The sequence below is a fragment of the Mustela nigripes genome, chromosome 8 (assembly GCF_022355385.1).
Source record: "Mustela nigripes isolate SB6536 chromosome 8, MUSNIG.SB6536, whole genome shotgun sequence".
In the NCBI taxonomy this organism is placed as follows: domain Eukaryota; kingdom Metazoa; phylum Chordata; class Mammalia; order Carnivora; family Mustelidae; genus Mustela; species Mustela nigripes.
The window spans coordinates 10,369,112-10,379,243 of record NC_081564.1 but is presented as its reverse complement, the minus strand read 5'-3'; the positions used below and the strand labels follow the sequence as shown (position 1 = coordinate 10,379,243).

The 10,132-nt window shown below is 62.4% G+C and overlaps 1 protein-coding gene across 1 annotated transcript; it reads left to right on the top strand.

Annotated features, from left to right (window-relative positions):
• The first annotated feature begins 289 nt into the window (after positions 1 to 289).
• LHX5 (LIM homeobox 5) lies at positions 290 to 9,820 on the top strand. The gene is made up of 5 exons (XM_059409945.1): positions 290 to 815; positions 2,940 to 3,163; positions 3,908 to 4,185; positions 4,881 to 5,046; positions 8,784 to 9,820. Exons 1-5 carry the CDS (start codon positions 643 to 645, stop codon positions 9,149 to 9,151), a joined length of 1,209 nt encoding a protein of 402 aa, XP_059265928.1. The 5' UTR covers positions 290 to 642; the 3' UTR covers positions 9,152 to 9,820.
• Positions 9,821 to 10,132: the final 312 nt, after the last annotated feature.

The following is a 10,132-nucleotide window of genomic DNA, read 5'->3' as shown; positions in this document are numbered from 1 at the left end:
GGGAGATGCAGTTTTCAGATCGCGCGGCCCCCCGCCCCCAGCCCCAAACTGGAAGGTAAATACTTACTTAGCCTCCGAACCAGGTACAAGCTAATACTCAACAATACTGATGCCTTGTTTTTTTTGCTCTGTCCGGACCGCAACGCTGTAGCCAATTTAGATATGCTATAAATTTAAGAGGTTGCCATGGCCACCGCGCGCCCATTGGCCGCCGGGCCCCCTACGTGCCGCGCCACGTCACCAAATCTGAATAAGGATGCGCGAATTAGGCGGCGGCCAGACAAAGATGAGGATCGGGACCGCTTGAAAGTGGGGGAAAGTGCCGGCGCCTCCGCCACCGGGGAAAGCCGCTCCGCAGCGCCGAGGCCATTAGCCACCCAAGACACCTGGGGGAGCCCGGAACAAGCACTGGGACGCGCGGCCCCGGGCATGAGGCTGTGAAAGCCACCCCTCCCCACCCCACCCCGGGCAGCCCAGCGCCAGGCCAGCGATCACCCAAGGACTTGACCGGCTGAGTCTTGGTCCGGACCGGACTCGCCCGGCGGCGGCCGAGATAAGAGGCGGAGTGCAGCAGCGGGGCCCGGGGGCCCGAGGGCCGGGGGCCCAAAGGGAGGGCAGGGCGGCCCGAGCCGCTGGGGCGCTATGATGGTGCACTGTGCCGGCTGCGAGCGGCCCATCCTAGACCGCTTCCTGCTGAACGTGCTGGACCGCGCGTGGCACATCAAATGCGTACAGTGCTGCGAGTGTAAGACCAACCTCTCGGAGAAGTGCTTCTCGCGCGAGGGCAAGCTCTACTGCAAAAATGACTTCTTCAGGTAAGAGGCCGCGCCGCCCCGCCGCCCCGCCACCCCGCCACCCTGCCGCCCTGCCGCCTGCGCGCCCGCCCCGCGCGCCAGCCCTGCGCGCGCTCCGTTGGGGCGCCGGGGAAGGGGAAACCGCGCAACCTGCCTCCTGGGCTCACAAGCTTACACGGGAAGCGGGGCAGCCCGCTGCTCTCGTCCTGTCCTTGGTCCGGGAAAGCGCCGAGCCCGGGTGGAGTAAGAAGAACGCTGCTTCGCTGGCTCTAGTTCGCTCCTCCAGGCCGGCTTGGAGCCGCGGTGGGGCAGGGCGAAGAAGCCCTTACAAACTTGCTCCCCGCGCGTCTCTGCCCCTTTCCTGCAGCTGCGACCCCAGGGACCTCAATCCCTTCCAGGGTGGAAGTTCAAACCCTGTTCTGAGAGAGGAAGAATTTTTGCCTAAGTTAGGGGCTGCTGAAGGCTTCTCCCACCGGGCGGAGCGCAGGAGCCCGGGGGGGGGGGGCGGGGGGGGCTGACCTCCCAGCAGGCCAGGGCCCCAGAGCCCTCCTGGACAAACAGAAACTTCCCCAACTCCGAGGGGGCTCAGCCCAGAAGATCTCTTCTGATGAGGGAGGGAGGGAACCTTCTACTTGCTCCCCTCCACCAACTCCTTACACATTTCCTCCCCTCTTGAAATGTACAAATGAAATTGAAGCTGAGAATCAGGACCTTCAGGGTCCTGTCTGCGATGTGTCACCTTCCCTTGCTGCCCATAGGGGCCCTCAGGTGAGCCAGGGCAGGTCACTTTTCTGAACCTCAGTTTCCCCACCTGGGAAATGCCAAGGGATGGCCAGGAAGGCTGTGGGTTTTCCGGCAGCTCAGCCCTGCCTGTTTCCACCAGGCGCCCGCAGCCGGCTTTGTGCCTGTGAATTCCGGGCACTGAAGGAAGGGGGGCGTGATTAACACCGTGGAGAAAGGCTGCTCACCGGCCCCAGCAGCTCGGCACTAGGGAATTTGAATAGGAGAAAATGTCAGCCACGGCTTTACACGTGTAAACTCCCTGGCTCCGGAGGCCTGAGGCCCCTAATGTGGGGTGCTTGCAAAGTGCCTAATGATTTTTGATAAGGTGCATATGGCCAATTACACTGCCGGATAAGGCCAAAAGTGACTTATGGCTTCTAATGCCCTCACTACATCAACGTCACCCAAATTCGCCCTGTTTAGAGACATGGGTATGAGTAGATGTGGGGCCCCAAGGTCCTGGGCCCTCATTCTCCCTCTCTACCCGCACCTCACCCCTCCCAGTGCTGGCTGCCACCACCCACTTGGGGGAGACTGGCCTTCTCCAAGCGCTCAAGGAAGAAAGAAAGGGATTTAGAATGGGAACGGGAACGCGGGAAAGGGGGAATTTGAGAGATCCTCCGTAATGGCCATGCAGGCTTAGCATCGCCTTCTGGTCACATTCTCCCGGTGCCTGCCAGGGCCGGAGATTTGGGGGGAGTTGGGGACTCAATCCCTACCTTCCACAGTCCGCTGTTCTGAGGCTCTGCTGTCCACAAGGCCAGCTAGCTCCCGCAGGTCCCAGAGTGGGGACTGGAAGGCCTTGGGAGCTGCTGGCACTGGGAATCAGCAATTGGTTCCTTCCCATTTGCTCAGATCCAGCTCAGGAGAGGGGCTCCCCACCCCATGGCTTGGACCTGCCAGCCAGGCCCACTGGCCTTACCTGGGCCACAGCAGACTGGACAGGTTCCAGGAGGCAAAGCCAAGGAGTGGCCCAAACCTGGCTGGCCTGGCTTAAGATGTAAATAACTTGGATGGCCAAGTTGGTCTCCAGCAGCCCAGGCAGATCTGGCAGGGATGCGGGGAGCACCTTGGGGTGCTCTGGGTCTGTGCTTGGCTGAAGGCTGCACCCATTGCTCTAAACCTTGGGGAAGACGAATAAACGTGAACAGAGCGTGACAGTCCCAGCCCCAAGAACAGCCCAGGACATTTGTCTTCCCTCTCTCGCACTAGCCAGAGAGTACAGGTTGGGGGCTCTCATTTGGCAGATGTGGAAATGGGGACCTCTCAAAGCCTAGGGTGGGTGGGAAGCGGTCAGGGGCTCAAGAGGACGCCCCCCCCCCGGGGGCTGCTCCAAGGTGACAGGCCATGTTGTGTGTGCAGGCGCTTTGGCACAAAGTGTGCAGGCTGTGCGCAAGGCATCTCGCCCAGCGACCTGGTGCGCAAGGCCCGCAGTAAGGTCTTCCACCTGAACTGCTTCACCTGCATGGTGTGCAACAAGCAGCTGTCCACGGGCGAGGAGCTCTACGTCATCGACGAGAACAAGTTCGTGTGCAAGGACGACTACCTGAGCTCCCCCAGCCTCAAGGAGGGCAGCCTCAATTCAGGTAGGCGAACTCCTCCCCTCCCCGGTCTCAGGCCCTAAAAGACCCTCAGGCCAGCCTGGCGGTTTCTACTTGGGCCCTGGTGCGCATTCTGTGCCTGGCTCAGAGCTCTCCCCTCCCACCCAGCATTTCTAGGGCAAATGAAAGGGCCGGTAGAGAGGCCTGCGGGGGGTGGGGGGGGGGGGGGGGGGGGCGGCGCTGGGGAATGGGGCTAGCATTTGGAGTCTGTCCTACAGGAGAGGGCTACCAGCTCCCCTCCCCACCTCCTTCCACGGAGAGGCCTTTCCCAAGTTGCTCTCCTCCCCCAATTTGGAGACACACAATTCCCCCCTTTTCGGAGTCTTTTCAGTTCCTGGTAATTTCAGGCTGCACGGGGAGGACCGCAACTGGGGTCCGGATGAAGGAGAAATGGGGAGGAAGATCTGAGGCCCAGAGGGCATCTGTAGCCTCCTCCCTTCCCCTCTCTACCGAGGCCGCGCTTCCCCAGAGGGCGCGCCTCCCCCTTACCCAAGCAGTAGCCCAAAAGTGCCCCGAGGGGGCTTGTGATGGGTCCCTTCTGAGGCAGGGCCCCACCTGGAGAGAGTGGGCGGGCGCCGGACCCCTGGGGGGAGGGGCTGTCGCGTGGCTCGGAGGGGAACCAGGCGCGCAGATGGCGGGGACCTGGATCGGTGGGAACCGGCTCCCCGATTGGAGAGACCTTGGGCCGCCGCTGACGCCGCTGTCCTCTTCCCGTTCCGTCCGCCGCAGTGTCATCCTGTACGGACCGCAGTTTGTCCCCGGACCTCCAGGACCCACTCCAGGACGACCCCAAGGAGACGGACAACTCGACGTCGTCGGACAAGGAGACAGCCAACAACGAGAACGAGGAGCAGAACTCCGGCACGAAGCGGCGCGGCCCGCGCACCACCATCAAAGCCAAGCAGCTGGAGACGCTCAAGGCCGCCTTTGCCGCCACGCCCAAGCCCACGCGCCACATCCGCGAACAGTTGGCGCAGGAGACCGGCCTCAACATGCGCGTGATCCAGGTGCGGCCGGCCCCCGGTCACCCTTCCCCAGGCTAGCTGAGTCCGGGAGCCTCCCACCCAGCCCCCTTGGCTGAGAGGGGGCCTAGTTCGGGTCTGCCGAAGCGCAGACTGTGTGCCCGACGTCAGGGCTAGCCGGTCGAACTTCTAACCAAAAGATCGCGTATAGTCCTGCTGTACTCCCGACGGTGCAGTCTTGGGCGGGTCACTCACCCCTCGAAATCCCGCCCGCTCCCCGGTCAAGGAGAGTTTTAAGCCTCACGGGGGTATCCCTCCTCTCCTGCCATCTTTCGGAGCAGAGAAAGGGGCAAGGTTTTTCACGTGCCCCCCTCCCTGTGCGGGTGCGCCGGCAGACAGACAGACCGCCAGAACCCGGCTGGAGAGGCTGGGGAGGCTGGGGAGCCGAGGGGCCAGGACTAGAGCCGTGCAGGGCGGGAGGCCTTTATAAAGCCGTCAGGCCGAGGGCGGGCCGAGGACCAGGAAGCCCAAGTCTTTATGAGTCGCCCCACGGGTCCGCGAAATCCTTCACCCTTGGCTGGTTCTCCGAAGCCCCTCTCCACCTCTCCTGGCCTAATCCGCCCGGCCCCCGCCTCTGGGCAGTCTTGTTGCGGAGAAGGCTATAGGACCCAGAAGGGGAGGCCTGGGCAGGGAGTCATCGGCACCCTGGACCCGAGCTCACAATTCCCGCCCTGTCCCAGGTGTGGTTCCAGAACCGAAGGTCCAAAGAACGCAGGATGAAACAGCTGAGCGCACTGGGCGCCCGGAGACACGCCTTCTTCCGGAGTCCGCGGCGCATGCGTCCGCTGGGCGGCCGCTTGGACGAGTCTGAGATGTTGGGGTCCACTCCGTACACCTACTACGGAGGTAAGGACTCCGCCCCCGCCCACCCTGGAACGCGCTGCCCTACAACCAAGCCCCTGCGGTTTTGGGGACTGAGGACGCAGGGACCGCAGGGTGGGATGCGGGCAGTGTTGGCCACCGGGGATCCCTCCCTCCCTTCTGTGCACGCGGAACATACACAATCATGAACACCCCTTAACAGACACACAGCAACAGACGAGCGCCCGCTCACCCATAGATACCTCCTGGGCACAAAATCAGATGCATGGGTCCACTCACCCATACAGTGATACACGCAGATAAACACGCACTCACGCATGCCACACGGGTGCCACTCCCTTATGCGCACGCACTGGAGTTCAGAGACCTCGGGGATACAAATCTAGGCACGTGATCACATACAACAACACACACAGGTGCGAGCCACTCCCGCAGATTCACTCACGGACGAACACACCCAAAGAGATTCACAGGCTCCCACACTCCAAGCATCATACCAAGGAGAACACTGCAAATGGACATGCACGCTGGCCGCACCTGACTCCCAGCCTTCCTGCTGCCCTTGCCCTTGGCGGTGTGGTGCACTTGGCACCAGCAGGAACATAGGCACTGGAGGGCAGCGCAGGCAGTAGGGATGGAGGGGTCCGAATCCATCCGGGGCCACCTGCTAGCTAGCTTGCCAGTCCAAACCTCCTGTGCCGCCTCGGGGACTATGCGCTCAGCGTCTGGCACTGTTAGCCAGGATGCGGGCAGTTGCTCTGTGGGCAGGACTCTCGCCCATTGTCCAGCCCCAAGCCCACCAGTGTTCACTGGGGTTGGAAGTGTAAGAGATGGGCCCACCCAGTTACCCACTCTCTGCAAGGAGCTGGAGTTCCGCAGAGAGGCATTCTGCTGCTGGTGTTTGGGGGCTCAGGCTCCGGTGAACTCTCCTTGCCGCTGCTCCCTTTCTTCCTTCCCTTTTCTCCTTCGTGCCTTGTCCGCTCACCCCTCCATTTCCTTCCTACCGGCAGTGATGACCCATTCCAACCCCCCACGACCGTCCCAGCTCCCTTACTGGCTTTTTAAGACCCCAGGTGCTCTAGGAAATCCATTCATGGTCCTTCCCCCACCTTTGGGCTCAAGGAAAACACCTCCCCCTTGTGTTTCTGAGCCTCTGAATCTGGAGAGCCCTCAGAGTGCCAGTGCTTGAGACCGATCTCTGCTGAGTTGTTCAGTGCCACGGGCCTGGGGAGCGGGGAGGCTAGTGGCCCAGTTTGGGGAGAGATGAGTTTTCTTAGACACGTGGATTTGGAGGCAATGCCAGGGCCAACGTGTAGGGTAGGCCCTGCCGTCCCCAGGCAGACCCAGGAAGGAAGGCTTCAGCACATGGTCCTCCTAGGAGGTTAGATCTTCAGGTCTGGCCAGGCCCACGGCACCGTGAAATTGTGGGCAAATTGTGCGGGTCTGCTTCTGGGGGAGAGACTGTGCGATGTCATTGCCCGGGTTTGGGGCTGCAGATGCCGAGGGCAGCTTGGATGGTGGACCCGTCCTGCTGTCTTCAGCCACGAATTCTCCCTATCTTTGCTTCGTTCCGCACACCATCTCCGACCGGCGCGGGGAGGTGGTGGGCCGGAATTTCTCCCCGCCTGGGTAATTAAGCAAGGTTTCCCCGAGGACTGGTGTGCCTCCACCAGTCCCGCCGCCTCATCTACCCGCGAGTCTGCTGGATGGGGTGGGGGCCAGGACACGCGGGCCCATCTTTCTCCGGAATGGGGGGGGCAGGACCCCCCAGCCCCAGGGAGGCAGCCCCGCCTAGTCCGCGCTGGGAGATCCGGGCGGCGGCGGCCGGCAGCGGGCGAGAAAGGGGCTGGGCGGCGGGGCCGGCGGCTCCCCGTGGGAGCGCGGACAAAGCCCCAGCTGCGGCTTTTGTGCCCTTTTCAGACGGCGTTTGTTCCAATTACCTCCGGCCCGGCCGCCATATGGGCGGAGGCGGCGCGCTCCACGCGGGGGCCGCGGCCCTTGCTGGCTTGCCGGCCCGCTGCGGGCCGCGGCCATCCCCCATCCCCGTCTCTTAGGGGCCCCAATTCGCCGCTTCCAACCTTTCACTTCACTTTCGGGGAGAATGCAATGAGTGGTTTTTAAAAAGTAGTTGGCGACCGTTTTAGCTGTTGCTTAAACCGTCTACAGGCCGCGCCTTAGGGCACCCCTATTTGGACTGATTTAAGGGTTTGGAGAAAGAAGGGGGGCCGGGCTTCAGGGGACGTCCGGAAGTCACCCTGGTGACTGAGACCCGAAGACCCAGCGCGGGGTGAAGGGGGTTTTGCTGAGGAAGCCCCGCTTGGGTGTGCGCTGGTTTTCCCACCGCACAAAGCGGGTTATTGTCACGGGTGCCGGCGACAAGGGGCTCCTTTCATGGGGGTCCCGCACCCCAACCCCTCAGGAGACCGACCTGGAGGAGGTCCCCAGGGAGAGGACTCTGGGAAGAGGTCAAACAGTTGATGCAGAAACCATTTATTGAAAATGGCTGGGTTTATAACCTGGAGCCCTTACGCCCCCTGATTTTTTGGGTAAAAATGCGATTTGTGCATTTTTCTGGAGAGAGCCCATAGCTATCAGCAGATTCTCAAAAGGATTCTGTCCCCAAATATTTCAGAAACTGGGTGTCCAGGCAAATGCATGTTTAAGCGCTCGTGAAATGTTGGATGTGGGTGATCAGGGCATGCCCTCCCTCTCTTGTCAGGCCTAGGGAGGTGGCGTGGATGGCCAGACCCCCATATTCACCCAGAAGGCCGCAGGGCTGGACTAGAGGGGGTGAAGGGTGGGCCAGGTCCACGGGGTAATCTCGGGGAAGGAGATGGTACTCAGCTGCCTTGTGGGATCGGAGTGCTGTTGGCTATGTCCCTGGCCCAACTCGCCAGTCCCTCTCCGCTGCTGGGGTGTGGGGTCTAGATCTGGCCTCTTCCCTGCCAGGCGGCCGCCCCCCCTCAATCATTTGATGCTCTGGTCTCTGTCCACCCCAGCCTGGCCACCAAGCTCTACTCCACACATCTCTGATGTCTCTGACTCATCTGGTGGATCTGTGGGTGCCTCTGCCTCTCCTGAGCTTTCTTCTCGCCCCTGAGTCTCTCACAGGTTTTTACCAGTGTGTCTCTAACCACACGTCTGTTCTCATCTCTTTCTCTGTGCTTGTCCTAGACCGTCGTCCTGGTCTCTGTCTCTGCCTTGGTCTTGGTACCTAAGTCTCTTTTCTGACCGGAGTCCTGGGGCTCCTTGCTGTGTTCCCTCTTTGCTCCCCTGTCACTCTGTATCACTCACTGATCCTGTCTCTGGCTTTTTCTGTGTCTCTCTCTGGCTCTCTGTGGATCTCTCCCCAGTCCTAAGACACGGTCTAGGATGGGTCACTGTCTGTGTCTCCCCTGCCACTCACTGTCTTTCTCCCTTTCTGTCTGTGGGGAACCTCTGACTTTGAAGTCACAACATCTTTCTCTCTGTGTTTCTGTCTCTGAGTCTCTCCCTCTGCTTTGTGGGTGTCTCGGGGTAGGTGTCAGGGACCTCTGGGCACCTCTGACAGTCTTTCTCCCTGACACTGGCTCTGGGTCTGCTGCGTCCTCCCCCGCAGACCCTCCTCAGCCAGCCGCGCGCTCTCTCCGTCTCTGCGGGGCTCGCCACCCTGAATCAGTGTCCCCCGGTCCCCGCTGGGTCTGGGCCTCTGTCCGCGCGGGTCCCCTTCCAGGCCTGGCCGCCTCTGACCTGGCCCTGTCTCGTCCCGGTCCCGCCCGCAGACTATCAAGGCGACTACTACGCGCCCGGAGGCAACTACGACTTCTTCGCTCACGGCCCGCCGTCACAGGCTCAGTCCCCGGCCGACTCGAGCTTCCTGGCCGCGTCGGGACCCGGCTCGACGCCGCTGGGAGCGCTGGAGCCGCCTCTGGCCGGCCCGCACGCCGCCGACAACCCCAGGTTCACCGACATGATCTCGCACCCGGACACGCCGAGCCCGGAGCCGGGCCTGCCCGGCGCGCTGCACCCCCTGCCCGGCGAGGTGTTCAGCGGCGGGCCCAGCCCGCCCTTCCCCATGAGCGGCGCCAGCGGCTACAGCGGACCCCTGTCGCACCCCAACCCCGAGCTCAACGAGGCCGCCGTGTGGTAAGGCCGCCGGGCCGGGCCGCCCCCGGACGCAGCCGCCCGAACCGAAACGCCGCGCTCAGGGGTTCCCTCCCGGGTCCGCACACAGCGGCCGAGGCTCCTCGGCGGGACGCGCGGCAGGACGCGCGGCGGGGCGCCCCCGGGTCCCCCCACCCCCACCCCGGCCCGCTGCCAGGGCTCTCCGGGCGGCGCGAGCGGTGCTCGGGACCAAAGTCAATACTGCGGAGGGTCGACAGATTTCCAGCACGCTCTAGACTCCCCCCGACCCCTACCACCACCACCTCTTTGGACCAACAGAGGGTTGAGACCGAGGGCCGGAGCTGGTCGTTCCCCCTCTCTGCCATCCGAGTGGCATTTTGGTGACCTTATTTCTCACTCTGCTTTCCCCGTCTTTAAAACAAGATGATAAGAAAAAGGGAGAGAGTGAAGGGAGAGCGAGGGAAGGGAGCAAAATGAGGAAGAGAGAAGATGGAGCGAGCGCCCGCCGGAGAGGGCGCGAGAAGATGGAGAGGGGAGGGGGCGCGCTTGAGTGGGGGGGGGGGGGCACCGGCGGGAGGACGGAGCCGCCTGCGCGCGGGCGCCCCCTGGTGGCCACCCTTGAGGATCAAGGTCAGCTTTCTAGGAAGGGGGCGGTCCGGACATCCCCGCCCCGGGGGGCCGGCCCCCCCCCCCCCCCCCCCCCCGCCCCTCCCTTCTTGGAAGTTTTGTGGGGGCGGGGGGGGGGGGGGGGGGGTCCAGGCCAGACTGGAACGCTCGCCCACCCCGCTCTCCCCCTGGGCAAGGCGCCAAGATTTCGGGCTCCGGCCCATAGACCACCCTCCCTGCCCGGGGCCTGGAGGCGGGGTCGTCAGGATGTACAGTATTATACTTTTTTGGAAGTCGAACGCTTCTAGTTTCCTTATTTTGTATAAAGAAGAAACAAATAAAGTATGTTTTTGTGTTTACTGTTTATTTATTGTACTCTAGTTATCTGGGGTTGGACATT

Coding starts and splice junctions, on each gene's coding strand:
- LHX5 (XM_059409945.1), top strand. CDS start 643: ATGATGGTGCACTGTGCCGGCTGCGAGCGGCCCATCCTAGACCGCTTC. Junction 3,164..3,907: donor GGAGGGCAGCCTCAATTCAG/GTAGGCGAACTC, acceptor CGTCCGCCGCAG/TGTCATCCTGTACGGACCGC. Junction 5,047..8,783: donor TCCGTACACCTACTACGGAG/GTAAGGACTCCG, acceptor TCCCGCCCGCAG/ACTATCAAGGCGACTACTAC.